Source organism: Marmota marmota, unplaced genomic scaffold (genome assembly GCF_001458135.2).
Source record: "Marmota marmota marmota unplaced genomic scaffold, marMar, whole genome shotgun sequence".
NCBI classification, from domain to species: domain Eukaryota; kingdom Metazoa; phylum Chordata; class Mammalia; order Rodentia; family Sciuridae; genus Marmota; species Marmota marmota.
The window spans coordinates 8,441,019-8,461,109 of NW_026000169.1; the positions used below are offsets into that span (position 1 = coordinate 8,441,019).

The following is a 20,091-nucleotide window of genomic DNA, read 5'->3' on the forward strand; positions in this document are numbered from 1 at the left end:
ATATATATATAAACTTTGTACAGAGAACTAATCTAGTCATCAGGAAGAGAAACTTTTCCTTGCCCTGATGGAATTCACAATCTAGTAGGGAAGAGGTGTCAAAATAATGGCAGATCAATTAGGTGCATGCAGAAGGGGTGTGCTGGACTCATAGATGGACTAGAAACTCAAAATGATTCCAGTCTATGCAATGTGCAGCTGTGGCTTCTGCTGGACCCTGACCGTGAAGGTGTCGGGGACTTCATGGCAGTCCTTGGCTTTTCCTGGGAGTTGTATGTCCCTTCCATCAATTTCCTTTCTCCTGAGTGCTCAGCAATGTCTTCTGTGCTCCTTTATCTTGAGGTCAGGTTCAAGGACAGCTTTTTCATCTGGTCCACCATAGCCTTATAACTCCCAGGACATTTTGTATGCCATTTTCTGAAACCGATTGCAGTTCCAACCCTGAGTGAGGGGTCCTTCCTATAATGTTGCCACAAGGTATGGCAGAGGTGTAAGAAGTCATCTTTCTCTTTTTTGCTGGAGATTGTGTTCCCAGCTATGGAGACAACATTTGCATCATTTGGTGTTTGATACAAACTCTTGAATCATCGTCAAATTGGTGCAGGATTTTTTTTTTTTAAATCTCTATTTTACAGAAGAAGAAACTAAGGCTTAAAAGAGGATGTTTCAGAGTCATAGAGTAAATATGTAGGTTTATTCATATCAGAGCCTCAGGCTCTTTTACATTCAGGTTTTTCTCAGCAACTTGTAAAACATATTAATTTATTATATCTTCAAATTCTCCAAAGTGGGAGTTTGACAAGTAGACAAATGGTTATTACAGCAGTCAGTTTTATAACATTTGTGACAGCATACTGAACATCAGTGCAGGTGCTTAAAGTTCTCAGAGCTGGGAACATAGGAGGTTTGAACTTGACCAATATTGTTCAAGTGCTTTCCTTTTTTTACAGTGCTGAAGGTCTTGCACATAACTAAGCACATGCTTTACCACTGAGCTCCCAGCCACCCTGACAAAGTAGTTTTCAAGTGTCAAAGATACCACTAGAGATTAGAAAGATTCCGGGTAATTAACATGTAGATTTCAACAAAATTCATTAATGTATCTTTTTATCAGAATTTACATCAGTTACTACTGTCCCAGTTTGCAAAAACACTGAACTTTGAGAAAGTGCAGATTCCTTTGCCTTGCTAAGTAGAACTTTATGGTTTTTTTTTTCCTGAGTTTACAAGTACAAAAATCATGAAACTTTGATTACAGGAAACGCTTCTTCTTTTTCTTCTTTCCATCTTCCTCCCTCCCCGCCCCCACTAGTGTGATGTAAGGACAGCTGAAATGAATTAACATGGACATTCCAAAGAATCACCTTTTGGCTGAGACTACACACAGAAAGTCTCACTTCAAAAGATTTTTAAGGAGATGTGTGCAATGGAAACAACTTCTCAGCCTTAATACACTGCTTCTCTTTTGATGAAGATTATCATGTTTATTCTAACAAATTTAAAAGGACATCTTTCAGATTTTGAAATTGAGTTTACTCTTTTCAGTTACCAATATTTACCCAGTCAATAATGTTCTTTATTTATGAGTTTGGAATTACCATATATAAAATTATGAATGGTTGTTTTTAGCAACTTGTTGCTGAAAATTCTCCTGTTTTAAAATCATACTTTAAAATATCCTCTGGTCTTAATTTTTCATTTTATCTTTGAAATGTTTAAAGGGAATGGTAGGAAACTTTAATTTGCAATTCTAACAGTGTTGGTTTCCCAGTATGAGGGCAGAGGGTTGCGGGTAGGATTTGAAGCAGTTAAGAGTACAAATCTCAAACCAAAATGTGTGGTTTGAAATCTGGGTCTTATCTTTCAGCCGTGTAATCTTGGACAAGTCACTCATCCTTTCTGTGCCTTATTTTTCTCTGCTTTCAGATATTAGTAATTAGTGCTAGATGATTGATTTAACGTAAATAATTATTTGTATGAACTCCTTAAAGCAAGCACCTCATTTAATGCTGTGTGTGTGTGTGTGTGTGTAGCTATTGCTGCTACTACTATTGAAGTCACATGCAAGTTAAATCCCTTAGGTGCTTATAAACAAAAAAAACATTTGAAAGATAAAATGAAAAATTAAGACAAGGATATTTTAAAGTGTGATTTTAAAACAGAAGAATTTTCACTGACAAGCTGTTAAAAACAACCATTCATAATTTTACATATGTTAATTCTGAACTCATAAATAAAGAACATTATCATCTAAGCAGTAGTGGAGAAGAGATCACTAAAAGAAGAAATTCTTTGGAATATTGTACAATAAAACTGCTGCTGCATTTTTAAAGAAAGGAGGTAGAGTTGTTGCACATAAAAGGGAAAAAGTTAAATGTCCTTGCCATTCAGAGTGAAGAAAAGTCAGCAGAAATTGAGTTGAAGATCATATACAGTAACATCCAATCTTTTCCTCAAATGCAGGCAGGGTGTTCCTTTTAGAAATAAGACAAGTCTTTTCACTGCTCCAGTCTCTTTGGCAACTCCTTGCCTCACTTATTAAAAGTGCTTACCTGGGTTTATCTGGCTGTAAATCACTAAGACGGTCCCTGCCCCAGTCTCACCCTACAGGACTTCTATTTTATTCCTGTCCTCGGTTTCTGTGTTTTGGGCACATCAACCTGCTTACTGTTTCTTGGGTCTAGTGAGCATACCTTCGGGTCTTTGTACTGACGCTTTACATAGAAAAAACTTTTCTCAAGTATCCATGTGTCTCACTCCACACCTCCTTCAATTCTTTGCTCAAAAGGCAATTTGTGAATGTGATTCTGCCCAGTCTAAGCACCATATTTGAATGCACCTGTTCTGCCTTCCCAGTTCTCCGTACCTACTCTTTTTCTTTTCTTCATGTGACTTGCCACTTTCTGACATGGTAATAACATATTTGTTATGTCTATTGCTTCCTGTCCTCCTCTGCTAGGCTATAAGCTGCAAGAAAGAGGAGATCTTTATTTGTGTATGTATGTGAATTTAAATGTTTATACATATATGTTTATGCATTTTGCATGTTAATATCACACACATATATACTACAGGCATAGAAAATTGGCATATAATAGGCATTCAATAAATATATATTGGAAATATATTTATACATATTTTATAGTATTTGTGTATATGTATATATAGGTATAATGTATATGATTCATAACTACTGAATATACAATTAAAAGAATAGTAGTGAATTTGAATAGACATACTTACAGTAAGAAAAAATTTAACATGAAGTAATATATTGAAGATTTAGAAGTAATATCTCAAATGAACTTTAAAAAGGACTGTAGATAATAAAAAGAATGAATAATTCTTTCTGAACATGTCCTAAATTGTCCCATACTAGGACTTCGAGTCAAAGAGTAAGGCCATTTGGGATGGTTCTGTCCTCCATTCTGCCACATAAATGACTATGTGTGTCTTCATTGCCACCTCTACTTCATATTAGTTTTTTTTTTCTTTCTCTCTCTTTTGCATGTTATATGCACTAATTATTTCCAAAGGTATTTACTTGATTTGAGTCCTCAGAACTGTGAAAACAACTGGAAGGAAAATAGATATTTGAAGAACAAAGAGAAAAGATCGTGAAAGAAAAGAGCTACACTCCATTTTCCATAATGAATTATATAATAAATTATTTCCCTCCACGTGTATTAATCAAAGCTACCCTTTTGTTCTCCCCCGTAATTCTTTCCCTTTATTCTTCACCAGGGCACAACTGTGAATGCTTTATCTCTGAAAAGCTTTCTGCTGATGCTTATTATTATTATCATCATCATTATCATTATTAAATATAATTCACCAAAGTTAAAGCTTATCTCACCCTTTAGTTCTTACTGTGTGCATTATACAATCAGCCTCTTAGTATGCATCATTTCCTGTTTACCAGTATCCACTCACTTTATTGGCTTAGTGCATTACTTTAGTGTATACTAGGGATCTTTGAAGGTTTTTGGATGTATGCATAGTCTTTGCTCTTAAATCTAGGTGACATATCCCTTGTTGTAAGGAACTGCAAGGGCTCAGCACATAAAAGTCCTCCATGTGAACTTGATTTATTATTCCCAGGTGGTTTCTCTATTAGTAATAAATTAATATGGTTGATGGAATGCACGCTTTGTTCTCCTTAAGTCTTACTCACTGAGGGATGTTTTGCAAGGTTTTGTCTTTCTGTTCTACAGGTATCATACAGACTTTTTGAAGATATGGGTCTCTTTGAAGCTTTTAAAATTCCAATTAGAGAATTTATGAATTATTTTCATGCTTTGGAAATTGGATACAGGGATATTCCTTGTAAGTATAAATGGTTTGTGGAATAATGCTGTCAAATTTGCTGTGGGTGATAGTATATTGAATCATTAGCAACTAATGCAGAAAATGTAGGATAGTGGAGTAGAAGAAAGAGGAGCTTAACAACACCAGGCCCCTTGAGAAAGTCTGGCTGATGAGTCTGTGGAAGTTGGAAGAGAATGATGAGAGAGGATTGTTTGAAGGCATCTTGAGATAAACCTTTCTTAGTACAGTTTCCCCAAGGCTCACCCGGGTTGGATGCCAGTGATTGACATAACTGTTAGTGATTTCTTAAAGTCAAGGAGTTATGTAAATAAACTTTTACAGAAAGGAAGCCACTGAAAGCACTAAGAACAGCTAGTCAACAGACTGAATTTTTAAATGAATGTTGTATTTTCAAATACAGGTTAGTGATACTATTAGTCTTGGCCAAGTTTTATTGAGTCTGAATTGATATTAGACTCCACAGATAAAATAACTCCCAATTTTTCTCTAAGTCATGTATCATTAAATGATAGTGAAGAATGGCCAGTATTCAAGTACAAGAAATTTTCAGATTCTGTAGTCTATTATTCAGTTTAATTTTCTTATTGTACTTTTATGTGCTACAAAGTAATTTTTTTATGTGATAGAGAGTTCTGCATTCTGTGTCAAAAGACATTGCTAGAATAAACCTACTTGTGCTGTAGAGGTCCCAGACACTTTTTATAAAGAAATTTATTTAAATTTCTCAGGAAAGCTTTTGATTGGTGATCACTTTTATGGGCTGCGGTTGTACTTTTAGACTAATATGGTATTTAGTAAGAACTTACGTATTTGTTATAATTAGCACATACAAAAATTTGCTCTTTAGCTAATTATTTTAACATTTGCTATTAAATAATTATGTTTATCATGGCTCTATTTAAATAAATCCATAAATAATAAAAAACTAGGAACCAAAGTTAAAATAGAAATGTGTTCACTGTAATAGGATAATTAATGAAAATATTAGAAACTGATTTTTTATAATAATGCTAAGTACACCTTTTAAAATTTTCAAGAGACAAGGGAAAGTGTAAATGCTTTTACATTTTAAATTTTGACTAAAAATTGAATAATCTGGAAGCAGATATGAGAAGGAAATAGGGAAGAAAAACTATGAAGTGGCACTGGAGAAAGCAATAAATATAGTCAACTCACTGATATAAATGTAATTTTCACATCTTTTAGCATAAACTATTAGCACAAGTGAAGCATGGTTGATACTCATTTGTACAGGGAGGTAAATAATAATATTTGGTAATATTCATAATCCTTTTCACCTGGGCATTTTGGCTACTAAAGAAGATAATCATCAAGTCATGCCCCTTCAAAGATCCAAAGGTTTGGGGATTTTTGTTGTTGTTTGTTTGTTTTAGGATGCTTTTTCTGATTGCAAAGACTTTCCTCTCTATAATAGATTTTTTTCTTTGTTGAATCTTCTCATTCTTGTTGTTCCAGTTTGAGAAGTGTAGAGAATGGAATGGCTCAGAAGTGCCTATGGTCATGGAGCTATTAATGTCAGTAGTGAGAGCAGAGTCGGCCTGTGTTAACTCAGTTCAGTTCAGCCACAAGTGAAGGACCCACTGATCAGTTAGATGCTGAGGTGACATGAAACAAACTGGAAGGGCAAAACTATTACAGTATAGATACATTCCAAAGTGGGGAAAAAAAAAAAACAAAAAACTGTTCTAAGTGAGCTTTCAGCCAGGGATGATGGTGCACACCTGTAATTGCAGCCAAGGCAGAAAGATCACAAGTTTGAGGCCAGTCTCCACAACCTAGCAAGACCCAGTTGCAAAATAAAAAGGGCTGGGGATGTAACTGAATGGTAGAGCACCCCTGGGTTCAATCCCATAGTACTGTAAAAAATAAAAAATTTTAAAAAATGTTGTTTCTATTCTTTACTACTTTCCTTTTTTTTATGGTACATAGAAGCATAGATAAAATTTTAAGTTAAAAAATCTATAAACTTGGTTCTAAAATCTATAAAATTGACATACAACCTCAACCCCTCCAACAGTTCAGGTCAATTCTGCTTTTTAGTTTATGGAGGAAGTTGAAAAATATCAAGGTAGAAGAGGGAGATGGCCAACTCTAGAAAGGAGGCAGGATATGTATTACATGTTAGTGTGTACTTGTGTGTTTGTCAAGGAGGGAGGGCATCTTGCCACATAGGTGTGGGAATTACTAGAATTTTAGGGGTTGATCCAAAATGCAGAAATTAAATGATAAGGATGATAAAAAGGGTGAAATAAAAATAGTCCTAATAATCTTTTTTAAAAATCACTTTCAGTTCCTGGCTGTGGCCAGAACAAATAAAAATAATCCTTTGAGCACATTCATATATTATATGAAAACCTCTCAATGTCTTAGGTTGACTTGGCTAGCTTTTTTCCTAGGTGCTCTTGCTTCTGAGCTGGGTCACCAGAGAGTTAATGCAAAGGCAATAGAGATACAAGCACTTGGCATAATACTTGGACATAGTACATAGCAAAGTAAATATTTGTTTGGCAAACATGTCATTAACTGCTGACAAGGCAGATGGTTTTCCATTCTGCTTACATGATTGAAAACAGAGTAATCCTCCTAGACATATGCATATATAACTAGACATGTGTATTTAAGCAGTTAGATTTGGTAAGCTGTTGTTTCATTTACTACTTTTGGACCTATTCTCAGAAAACAAAAGGAATCCTCCTTTTTTTTTTTCTCATATGCTGTACCTGGTCTCATAAAATGAGATTGGCAGCTTTCCTTCTCTTTACACTTACAGAAGCAAACCATTAAGATGCGATTGTTTGTTCATCAAAATTTTGTAAAAATGACCCATGAAATCTTCTAGGCCTGGCCCTTGAGGTAGACAGGACAGGAGAGGGGGCAGTATGACCCAGAAGGCTCTGCCTATGCTGTTCCTATCCTCCCTTGCAATGCTGGGCTCATGCACAGTCTGTATAACTCGCAGCAGGAATGGTACCACCTTGCCTGCAGTCATCTCTTCAGTTGCAACAGGAAAGGAAATTGAGAAGTTTGCTCCCACCAGTGGCACCCTCTCTCCCAAGTGACATTCTTCCTCTACCAGATCATAACAGCTTCCTACTTCCACAAGCACTTAGAACAGCTATTATTTGAGCAATTCAATTCTTTGTCTTTTTGTTTTGTTTTTACAAATCTATCATTAATTGTGGGAGAAAACCAGTGAACTGCACGTTTGCTGTCTTGTTCTATGTCAAAAACATTTTGTATGGGAATAATATTTATCATTAATTGGTAGCTTACTGTGCATTGGCACGTTAACACATAGTCCCTTCTGTGCTTCTCAGAACTGTATGATGAAATTGGCACTATTATCCCCATATTTTTTTAAGAAAAGAAAATGAGATCTTTAAAATCTATCTTGTTTTCAGGATAAGAAAATGAATTTTGAGTAACTTACCCCATATAATGTGGGTAACAAATATCAGAGCAGAAGACAAATCCATATCTGTCCCAAATCCAGAAAATTCTAGTATGATCAACTCTGCACAGGCATAGGTACAGATATAAACTGATAGTAATTGTCTTATCTATAAGTTATCTATAAATGTAATGGGCTTGTATCATTGAAGATAGTCTATGTTCAGGTACAGGGGCTCTAGTCTTAATAAAACTGCTCTTGGATGACTATAAAATACCAATGTTCACATCCAGCAGTGACACAAGGGCACAGGTTTTGTTCTTTCCTTCTTGGGAGTCTGGGGAGGCCATCTCTAGGAAAGCTCTCCTGGGGAGATCTTCTCAAGCCCAAACCCAGGCCCCTGGATTTAATTCCTGGGGTGTTTACCTATGATTTAGCAGTATGTCATCACTTAAAGACAGATACTTAAGTGTTGCCAGAAATATAGGAAAATAATTGAAACCCTCATTCTATTCACAGATTAAATCTAGGTTTCCATTTGTCAGAGATGAATTGCTGCTTAAAGTCTATCAAGGCTCTTTCTTTTGCTCTGGCCCTCTGCATGGCCTCACACAGAGGATGAAAAGAAAACACTACAGATGTTTCCTGTAGTAAGTTTCGTGTAGTAGGTTTCTGCTAGACTCTAGATACAAATTTTTCCATTTTGAATATCATGCATACTGGATGCAATGAGTATTGTTTTTTCTTATTAGAAAGCATACTAGGGAGTTGTGGAAGAGTAATCAAAAAGATTTGAGAGAGTATAGCAGGCATTCACTGGGATGTTAAGCTAGGACCAAGCTGTTTATCCAGTAGATGTCACTATTAGTCCTTGGTCCCAAAAGTTCACCAGTGGATGACAGTTCCTTTTCATTGGTTACAGATCACAACAGAGTCCATGCCACTGATGTCTTACATGCTGTTTGGTATCTTACTACCCAACCTATTCCAGGCCTCTCAACTGTGATTAATGATCACGGATCAGCAAGTGATTCAGGTATGTATCCAGCACCTCTGCGCTCCCTTGTGCCAGATAGGAACACATGGTTTTATAATAAGAAAGTCAAAACAAATATTTTCAGTTTCATAGGTTTTAAAAATTTCTATTACTTTAATTTTCTCTTCTCAGATTCTGACAGTGGATTTACACATGGACATATGGGATATGTATTTTCAAAAATGTATAGTGTGCCAGATGATAAGTATGGATGTCTGTCGGGGAATATTCCTGCCTTAGAGCTCATGGCACTGTATGTTGCTGCAGCCATGCACGATTATGATCACCCTGGAAGGACTAATGCTTTCCTGGTGGCCACTAGTGCCCCTCAGGTAAATCTTTAGATTTTGATTAGGAGAGCTAATCCAGTGTAGAGATTTCTCTGAAGAAAATTAATTTTATACATTTGGCTTACACCAAGTAAACATAATCAAATTATACTTATTCATAGGATAAAATTCTTAAAGATCATACTGATTTTGAAAAAAAAAAAGTCATTGTTCCAAGATATTCACACACACACACACACACACACACACACACACAATCATTGTTTGTTCCAAAGTCTTCATGGTGGTACATAACTTTATTATGCATAAGAATCCTTTCTAGTTTTCTTCTTCTGAAGAAAAATCTAGTTGAATCCATGCTAATGAACCTCTTCAACAACAACAAAAGGCAACCTATGCAAATGCCCCTTTCTGAAAAGATTAGAGAAACCAAATCTTCTTGAAGTTTTAAGAATGTAAGGCCTCTTTGTATACAAATCTTAGTCCTTGGAAATATATTCATGATAACAACTGTGAATTCTTAAGGCCTATCAACTGGCTGGTAGGAATTTCAGATCAGTTTATTCCATTTGTTTGAAGGAATTTTTTTTTTTAACCTAAGCATAGATTGCAAAAATGAATAGCATGAGAAAGTCATCTTGGTGTGTTTAAGTTTGAGTCAAAAATTAATCACTAAATATCCAGGCATCTCTACTTATACAATTAAACCCAATCATTTTCCCCTCTATTTATAAACAATTGACTCAAGTTACCAAACATCCTGAGGCCCTCTGTGCCTCCAAGAGGAGCTAGAGGCCAGTCTAATCCTGTGTTTCCTTGTTTGCCTTTTGTCTTTTATCGACTCTCATCCATTTCCCCAATAGTTTTTCTGGACTATTCCATGATTTTTCTTGAATCTATATATAAGAACAACCATGTTTTTCCCCCAACTACCTACTTTATCTTCTTTCCGCATACCCTTCATACACCAGAATTAGTTTCCCTAAAGATGGGGAAATCCTTGGGGCTGGGGATGTGGCTCAAGNTTTAAAAAAAAAAAAAAAAAAAAAAAAAAAGATGGGGAAATCCTTTTGCCAGCATGGTTTACTCTTCAGATTTTCCTGCAGGTCTGTCTTACTCACCTTAACCTGGATATTTATGTGCTTAGCCTTTCCCAATTCTATGCCGTTTCTTCCCTTTATACACTGTCTCTCACAGTAGTGTTCAAGCATTTTTTTAAGGCAATTTCTGTTTTTTTTTTTTCTCGCAACTTCTCATTATTAGAGATTTCCAAAACAAGCAGATGTATGTTTACTATATATCTTTAAGTACTAGGTATTTCCCATGGCTGATTATGGGGTAAAAATGTTTTGGGTTGAGGCATCCCTGGGATTCCATTCCTCTTCACGAGTTGCATATATTTAAGAGGAAATAATTCTGTTGCCTGATACAGAAAGTAACTGAGTTACCTTATAGGGATAATTGGTATATTTATATATATGTATGTGTATTAAAATACGTGTCTGTTTAAACTTACAAATATATGTATATGATAAATTCCTGTGCCCTGCAAAGAAATCTAAAAAAAGAAAAACATTTTAAGGAATGCTGACTCTATTAAGATAGGCTACTACCCCTCACTTGTGATTATTTGGGCAAAAGTTTCAAGGAAAAGAACTTAATATGACTGAAAAGCATATTTAACCAAGAAAAGGAATCAGCAGTCAAGACGCAGTAGTAAATGATTCTTAATAACCAGCACTCAAAACACAATTTTTTTTTTGCTTTTCCTCGAAAAACAAACAAAAAAAGCTATTTCAGAAGCATTGCATATTCTCCTTTATTTTTGTGATTCTTTTTTAAACTTACCCACTGATCTCTTGAACTCTTACTCTCCTACTCTTGCCCAGGCGGTGCTATACAATGATCGTTCAGTTCTGGAGAATCATCACGCAGCTGCAGCTTGGAATCTTTTCATGTCCCGGCCAGAGTATAACTTTCTAGTTAACCTTGACCATGTAGAATTCAAGCACTTCCGTTTCCTTGTCATCGAAGCAATTTTAGCCACTGATCTGAAGAAACACTTTGACTTTGTAGCCAAATTTAATGCCAAGGTAACTACATTTGTATCAGTCTTCATTTTATGGCCACAGGGAAAGATATCATAGAAACAAACTGTTGAACAAAACTCCGTCAATTCTTACTTATCAACTGGGAAAATGAAATCCAGTAACATTTTTATCACAGCAGAAATAGAAGGTAGTAGTCTCAATCTAGCTACCTTGGAAGTTAAGTCTCTATGTGATGTATTATACTTTGTTCTACAGAGAAATAAAACATTGAAAGTGTGATTTTTGTTTAACTTGCTCTTCTCTCTATGATATAATTATATATGAATTATATGGCAGTAACATAGGTCAAAAACTTGATACAAAAAATGTCATGCAAATATAAATGCCTAAATATTACTGCAAGATAACTTTTTTAATCATTTATAGCTTTAATATTTTACTGGCAATAAATATGCTGACTTTAAATAGCACTTATTATCAATTTCATTGTTCATTATTTTACTTTTTTGATTAATTATTTTACTATTTCTGGAAGCCATTGTCTTATTCTTGAGATATATCCCCATTCCCAATAACATTATTTAAAAAATCTAAGTTCCTAATTTTTTGGTATTCTGATCTCTACATAGTAGAAAGATATGTGTATTCTATTGCTTTATTTCCTCCTGTTCAATTTTTGCTTTGCTTGAGGTAAATCATTTTAACTGTATCCTTTAAACAGGTGAATGATGATGTTGGAATAGATTGGACTAATGAAAATGATCGTCTATTGGTTTGTCAAATGTGTATAAAGTTGGCTGATATTAATGGACCAGCCAAATGTAAAGAACTCCATCTTCAGTGGACAGAGGGTATTGTCAATGAATTTTATGAACAGGTAACTACTTGAACCATTTCATCTATCTGAACCTACACTTTTAGGCTGCTTGTTAATTCACCAAAGCTTCTGAAAGGCTGCTAGGAAGTATGATCACTCACTTTTATATCATGCTTTTATTAAAAACAAACAAGCAAAAAAAAAAAAAAAAACCTGCCCTGTTTTGAATAGTAGTTTAAAACTGACACATAAAAAAGACTAAACTATACCCATAGAATTCTAAATCAAAGTTATTTATGGCGTTTGGGGGAAAGATGTTGAAATAATTGAATTACCTATTAAACATTAGAAAGACCCTGAAATACTGTTTTTTAGTAGATTTAGTATAATAAAAAGCTAATTTAAATTTAAATGGAGGAATATATAATACATTAAGTTCATTTACTTTTCCAATATAGTTAATAACAACAGTGCATAAAAGCTAAAATATTGGCATTCTGTTTGATATAACAAGAAGAGTTAATAGACTACCAGAAAAGGCCCCATAATAACCTAAGTGTGGGGCAATACTGTCCAGGTTACCCTGCATTGACCAGATTAAGCTTGAAGCTTTTTTTCCATTGTTATGAATTTCTCACTTAAGAAAATGTGGAGGTGAGGGAGCATGGGTGAAGGACAGGAACCAGTGACATGAAATAGCATGAACAGTGAAGCAAAGAGGTAATGGAGTGATTGTCTTCAGATGTCTTAAAAGCTCTGTACAAATATAGGAGTAGATTTATCATAATGTTGGTGTCAAGATTAAAAAATGGTAAATTATAAAAAGTACTCAATACAAATCTGATTCATAAGAAAGGTCCGATACCTCTCTGTTGCCTTAAATGTGTGTTTACCAGTCTGTAAAAGTTATCGGGAGATATAGCTTAGATCAGTGTCGGAGACAAAATTATAATAGTAAAGATATCCCATCAAAGGGTGAGGTACCTTATAAAGTAATAAATATCTGTCATTGGACATGTTTAAACAGGGATTAGAATGAACTATGGGTATTATGGGCATTATTCATATACAGAATAAAATGATTCATTTTTTAAAAAATATATGTTGCCTTTTCTGGGATTGGGATTATTTCTTGATCATGAAATATTGAAATGCACAAAAATGTGAAGGAAAAGGAAAATCCACTTATAATAGTTGAATTATTTAGGCATAATCTTTATTGATATTTTGATATATTTTCTTCCTTAGGTTTTCTAGGTAACCTGTGGTTTATGATCTGTTATTGTTTTCCAAGAAGATCTAAAGTTGTTCAAAACAAAACACATATACTTTAATACTATTAAACAAAATAAGAAAACATAATCACAGAAGATATCATTCAAACAAAATCTAGGGTAAAGTAGCAACTTGAATTTAGCAATAAATTATTTTAAGCTTTCTGGTAACCAAGGCAAAAAGAAAAAACATGGTAGATTATATTTGTTAGAGTAACATTCCCAGCATTGCATTTTAAGATGCATTTGTATTCTCCTATAAAGGACCCTGACTAGTGTGATAAGAAATATTATCTACTGAGATATTAAGCCACTCCTTGCATTTCTCCATGATAAAGCTCAACATCACAAAATTAGTTAATGGAAACAACAAAGAATTGCTCTCTGAATCTTAGAGATTTGGGTAGAATCTCTGAGCCATCAAGTAAAGTCAGTTGAGCATGAATAGCCATGCTCTTACATATCTATACATTTTAGATGACAAGGGAATGTTGACTTTTTGGTATCTTAGACTCTTCTCTTTCACCTTTCTAGCTAGCTATTCATGCTAAATCCCTGTTTCTAGGGTGATGAGGAAGCCAGCCTTGGGCTGCCCATAAGCCCCTTCATGGATCGGTCAGCTCCTCAATTGGCCAATCTTCAGGAATCTTTCATCTCTCACATTGTGGGTCCTCTGTGCAATTCCTATGACTCAGCTGGACTCATGCCAGGAAAATGGGTGGAAGATAGCGATGAGTCAGGAGACACTGATGACCCAGAAGATGAGGAGGAGGAAGCAGCAGCAACAAATGAAGAAGAAACCTGTGAAAATAATGAATCTCCAAGTAAGTTACAAAATCTAGCTCCAATATGTTTTTCCTAGGATTCTTTTCTTACTGAGGTTCAGATGAATTTCATGCTTCACAAAAATTACGTTTTGAGGCCAGAGATTATCCGCTGGGTTTGATAATCCTTCGGGGTTGTATACATTACACAAAGATATATTCTCTGCCATGAAGTTAAATAAAATTCAGAGTTGAAGCCTTTGCATCAGAATATCTTAATGGTTTGGAAATGAATTGCATTTCTGTTACTGTGGAGACCAACCACAAAGTTTTCTGGGCTTGGTCAAGGGAAAGTTCTGTGAAAAGGTAAGAGATAGCATTCCTTCCTTCATTCAGCAAACACTCTGTGCCAGTCATTCTTCCAGGTACTGAAGTTAGAGCTACGCAAATCCTTGCTTTGTAGACTTGCACTCTAGTGGGGTCAGCAGACATTAACAACACAGATCATTACATTTGTAGTATGTTAGGTACTGATAGATACTAGAGGGGAAAAATAGGAACATATGAAATATTGTGGAGAAAGTTTATTTTTCTAAAATTTGTAGATAGCCAGGGCAGGGGAAATATGAGTAAGAAAGAGAATTTAAAAAAAAAAAGAAAAAGAAGTAAAGGAATAATTCATGGGGATATATATGAAAAGAAGGATTTCAAACAAAGGAGAAAGTAACATGTGCAAAGCTCTTGAAGTAGGATTGGCTGGGGTAGTCAAGAACATTAAATGATAAAATTCAGAGTTGAAAAGAGAGGCAGCAGAAAGCCACATAGTATAAGAATTGAAGGTAAGGCTCTGTAGGTTACTATAAGGATTCTGGTGTTTATGCCAAGATGTGAATCATCAGTGGTTTTGACAGAAGAGTTTGTGAACTCAACTTACATTTTAGCCAGATTGCATCAGCTACCATGTTCGGAATATTCTTTAGGTTGAGGTGGGAGAAGTAGAAGTAGGTATTGTTTAGAGGACCATTGTAGTTTCCTGAGTGAGGTGTCTATGACTTTGGACCAGGTGAGTGGCAATGACAATGAAAATAAGTTACAGCTCTACTTGGCTTGGGGTGCATCATGCAACCAGTCTAATCCAACTTAAATGAATATAAAAAAATTATTTATTTTTCTTATTTCTCTTGCCATGAGACAAAAAGTAGTGACTGATAGCATAATTAGTAAAACTCATGACCTTTAAAATGACAGCGTGCAGATACTGCCCCTGTTTTCAGGAGAACACAGTGTTTTTTTCTGTCGACCTGCCCAGGTAGACAAAGTGCAACCTTAATATTTTTCAAAGACGTGATTAAAATATTACCAATGAAAAAAAGACTGATTATTTCTCTCCTATTTTTATCACAGCCAGGATAATGCCTACCTTAGTTCATCTCAACCATCTAGAAAGGAGCCTCTGTATGTTGTGTAGATTAATTTTCCCTTTTGTATATAAGCCTCTGTTGACAGCACACCCAGCATAGGTGAAGAGGTCATTATCAATTTAGAAGAGAGGCAAATTTGGCTTTATGCTAGATTATTGTTTGTCCTATCCTATCTGTTAACTTCTGTACAGAATGGAATGTAAAAGGAAAAGTTGTTTCTATACAACAACAAAAGTTGTATTCTGTAAAAGTTATTATATTTCTGTGATGCTTATAAAAAGATTTCCATCAGAAATTTTGTGTTGGCCTTGGGATTCAGAGCCAGGAGGCAAGACTTTGAATTCATGAGTTATTTATTCATTTATTTAATGACCATGTGTTAGTTTTCTCTTCAAAGAGCCAAGTAGCTTGCTGTATCATTAAGAATAAGACAGTTTTTCCACTGAATGACATTGGAAGGTGTTTGTCAGCTAAGCCTCTGGAAGAGCTTTTCTCCGGTGGGCCCTGACTGGTTGCTATTTGAACTCAGATACACTAAAAACAAAAAAAAATAATTCAGGGATCTGGAATGGAAGGACCCAGACAAGGACATTATATAAGAGACTCAACTGATCAACCTAGGCTTTGGTAGCAAGTGCTGAAATGAAATGTTTCCTTCCATTTTGTCTGTCGGGCTGGGGCTGGTTGATCATACTGGCATCCAGATTCTGATATGTCAGTGTTCTGACCTTATCATTTTTATCAAATTTACTAAAGCAGCAATGAGAATTATGTGGATTCTGTAATGCCTTTCAAAATTTAACTGGAACCTTTCATTAAAATTTAAAACACACCACCCAGTGAAGTGTCACTGAAGCTTTCAAAATACTATCTTTAAAGTATTCCTCACAGCCAAAAAAAAAAGGTAAATGTTGAGCAATGTGAGCATTTCTAAACATTGACCACATAGAGTAATGGAATTTCAATTAGCTACCTCATTTTAAATATAGCTAAACTAAGGTTCTGAAATTTAAGCAGTATCTCCAGGTTATAGAACAGGAGGAAGAATCCAGTTTTTCTCATTTTTAGCTCCGTTGCTTTGGGCTTTTAGTAATTTTAATTTCACCATTCATATTGGCTGAAATAGTTACTTTGATTTGGCCTGACTTAGATTTCAGAAAAGAACTAACTTAATGTGCATTGATAACTCCTGCAATTTGCAAAACTTGGAGATCTCCCAGGAAACACAGAATAAAATGTTTCAGTATGGTGTCCTAGGCAATGAAGGCTTTTACCCCACCTCATAATTAAATCTGAAAGATTCCTACGGCGAACTAAGAGGTTTCTAATGAAGTACTAAGCTGCATTTAGAATTTAAGCAATGAAAGGCTCTTTGTTCTCATTTCAAAAGGTTCCAGTGCTGAACAATTTGGATCCCAATATAGGCATGTTTTAGACCACCTGCAGATTCTAATCTACGCACATTTATTTGGTACAAACTTCCTTCTACGTCACCTTATTCAGTATAATCCCAGAGAGGTTTATTCCTAATGTTTAACAGCATTAATAAGAGAACAGCTGCTCTCATGGGGACTGCCCCAAAAGGAAAAGGAGAAGAATTGAGCTTTTGTTAGTTTCTTCCACATAAGTGTGTACAATTTTAAGATGGAGTGATCACCTTGAGCAATAGCATGTTTCCTATAACAGTGATTCAAAACTGACCTTTAGCCAATGGTCATCTGTCACTCCTTTGATTCAAAGGATTAAGTAAAAAAGCATGTCAACATTTTAAAATTTCTCAATAGAAGCTAATTTGTGCTGAAATGCAATAAAATCAAAGTAGAAATAGATGAGTAGATGGCTCTGATAGAATTATTTTTTAAATTTGCTTTTAAAACTTGGATGTATGAATATTTTTATTGACCTTGATAGAAAATAAAAAAAAATGTCATTAAAGAAATGAGGATATGCAATGAAGTGTGTATGTATTTTAGTTTTTTTTTTTTAAAAAAATACTGTCCTTGTTAGGAAGCTTTCAGATGAAGAAATGGATATATGAGATCATTCCCCAGGGCCCCATGCAGTGCTGCTGCCCCTTCTTCATCCAATGTGGTGAATTTTCATGATTTCCTTCCAGCTCAGGTGCCCCGTCTTTTAAAAAGAAAAAGAAAAAAGATCTCTATCTATTGTCCCACAGGTTTTGTCTTTTGCCGTAGTTTGATATATTAAAGAAAAATAACACACAACCTTTTTTAAATGGCAAGGAAAGCATTATTCAGGATGGTTGCAATTGGAGTCTAGACTATTGCAGTAAAGGAGAAAAACAGAACTGCTCTGAAACAAAAAGCAGGAGAGTTTTTAAATACTGACTGTAGCTAGTTAAACTGAGAGGCCTTGCGGGGAGTTGGGTGATGTGATTAGGCCATCTGTGTGCATTAATTGGTGCATATTGAAGGTAGGCTCCTGCCATCCTAGAACTTTCTTCTCCTTCCCTTCCCCATTTCTTTCTCTCTTCCCTCTCTGGTTTCTTTTATTTCCCTTTTCCCCTTTCCTTTCCCTCCTTCCTTCTTTCTCTCTCATTTTTAAAATTCTATAATAAGAATATTTAAATTAGATCTACTTTCTTAAAATAATAAGTGTGAAGTTGCTAGACATCTGGTGTATACATTATATTTATAGTCGTCAATATTGTATTGGCATTATCTTTCTTGATTACCATGCAAAGGAATGTATCCCAGGTCCCTGATAGCAACATTCCTGGATTGTAAAACTGGCTACAGGCTGGGAGAAGATTCATCTAAATTGCACAGGTACAAAGAAAATTTACTATCTAAAGTAAATGCTCTAAAAAGAGGGAAATCGGGGCGGGGCGGGGGGGTGGTGGTGACGAAAACGACTCTGTATACTTTTTTCCCCTATAGACAGGGGAAAAAAACTTTCTAAAATTTAGTCAAGCTGAGAGCAATAGCACTGCAGTATTGGTCACATGTGTATGTCTGTCTGAAGCTGCACAGGTATTCATTCAGTTTCTGCCTTCTTGCCTTCTCTCTTAGAGTGTGAGATGCTTTAAGGCAAGCTGTGAGTCTAATTGATCTTTGTTTCAACAACATCCAGAGAAGTGTTTGTCACTTAGTCGATACAAGTTTGATTGATGGGTCCATGTCATGAATAAATGTTAAACATAGTAAATAAATATTTGAAAATTCTTGCTCATAATTCTTCTGTTTTCATTTTCCCTAGGACTTATTCAACTTAATGACTTTTATGTGTCTGTGTGGTTCAAAAGCAATTCCCTTTTCTATACTGTGTTTTAAAAGTTGATCTTATTATCCTTTAAATGCAAAAAAATTCTGTTAGGTATTTTATAAAACTGTTAAAAATCACTAGCACTTCCACAAAAATGTTGGTAGGTGCCCTCCAAGAGGTCTAGATTCTTTGACGCATCCCATAGCAATTGGCTTTGGTTTTGTTTCTGTTATTAATATCTGCCCCCTCCCCCCACCTGGGCTTTTTTCTTCTTTCGAGGATATGCATTGTAAACCATAACTATTTTATTAAGTAGATCCAGATACCCCTTTTGATCATGCACTATTACTAGTTTAATGTGGTCTCAATTGGATCAGAATTTCCTGTGGACTCCTATCGTTGTTATTCTTACCTCTCATCAACACTTCATCATTTACCTGCAACTATGGAATGTAAGTAAGAAAGTGAATATAAGAAAGTGAATGTAAGCAAGAAAGTATCTTACTGGATACTTGGTAAAGTCTGAGGCTTGCTTTGTACACAAAAGAGGAGAAAAGAGCTGCTAAGCTGGGCAAGTTTATAGTCTAATGGTAGGATCTTTGTCTAAATTCTAATTTCTTGGCCTAAGTCTAAAAATGTCACTCAGAGGAAGGTACCAAGAATTCTATTCCAGTTGCTTAGAAGGGAGGTCTGTTCTCTCCTAAAGTGCAGAGCCTCTGCCTACTCTACCTCTCTCACTGGGCTCTCCCAGACACCTCATGTTCTCTGGGTCCTATTCACACTCCTCAGACCTGCTCCTCATCTAATGTATGTCTTACCACCATCTTCTTACCTGCTCAGCCCAGAAAGCTCAAGGTTATATTGACTCCTCTCTCTCCTTCATTCCCTACCTCTTAATTGGTTCCCAAGTCCTGTTGATTCTACCTAAGAAATATATATCATAATACTTACCATCATTTCCATTACCTTGTCCTGGTCCAAGCCACCATCATCCTGCTGTCTCCTCCCACATGGATCACCTTTCAGAGACTTGGTAAGATTTGAAAAAGATGTACCTACTCATTCACCCCATCTTCCCAGTGGAGCAGGCTCCTTGCTGACATATATGGTGTAGGTTAAGTCTCCCTTACCCAAAATACTTGGGTCCAGACTTCTTCAGATTTGGTATTTTTCAGATTTCACAGTATTTGCATGTATATAATAAGATATCTTGGGGATGGGACCCAAGTCTAAATATGAAATTATTTTGTGTTTCATATTTATCATATATCTTACAACCTGAAAGTAATTTTATATTATATTTTTAGTAGACTTCTGTTTTGACTATGATCCATCACATAAGGTTAGTGTAAAATTTTTCACTGGTGGCATCATGTTCACACACAAAACGTTTTGGATTCTGGGACATTTTGCATTTGGAGTTTTTAGATTACAGATATTCATCTGTAATTAGTCTTTTTTTTTTTTTTTTG

At 35.3% G+C, this 20,091-nt stretch overlaps 1 protein-coding gene and 1 long non-coding RNA gene across 4 annotated transcripts in view; one reads left to right on the top strand and one right to left on the bottom strand.

The window, feature by feature from the left end:
* Positions 1 to 20,091, top strand: part of Pde3a (phosphodiesterase 3A) — a 323,995-nt gene that overhangs the window by 293,857 nt on the left and 10,047 nt on the right. For all 3 annotated transcript variants that reach the window (XM_048787271.1, XM_048787273.1, XM_048787272.1), the window contains 6 exons: positions 4,215 to 4,326; positions 8,664 to 8,777; positions 8,910 to 9,109; positions 10,957 to 11,160; positions 11,840 to 11,995; positions 13,775 to 14,033. In XM_048787271.1, the coding sequence (XP_048643228.1) occupies positions 4,215 to 4,326; positions 8,664 to 8,777; positions 8,910 to 9,109; positions 10,957 to 11,160; positions 11,840 to 11,995; positions 13,775 to 14,033 (1,045 nt within the window). The remainder of the gene's footprint in view (positions 1 to 4,214; positions 4,327 to 8,663; positions 8,778 to 8,909; positions 9,110 to 10,956; positions 11,161 to 11,839; positions 11,996 to 13,774; positions 14,034 to 20,091) is intronic.
* Positions 13,124 to 20,091, bottom strand: part of LOC125611804 — a 45,517-nt gene continuing 38,549 nt past the window's right edge. The window contains exon 2 of the long non-coding RNA XR_007342042.1: positions 13,124 to 14,010. This is a non-coding gene — a long non-coding RNA (uncharacterized LOC125611804). The remainder of the gene's footprint in view (positions 14,011 to 20,091) is intronic.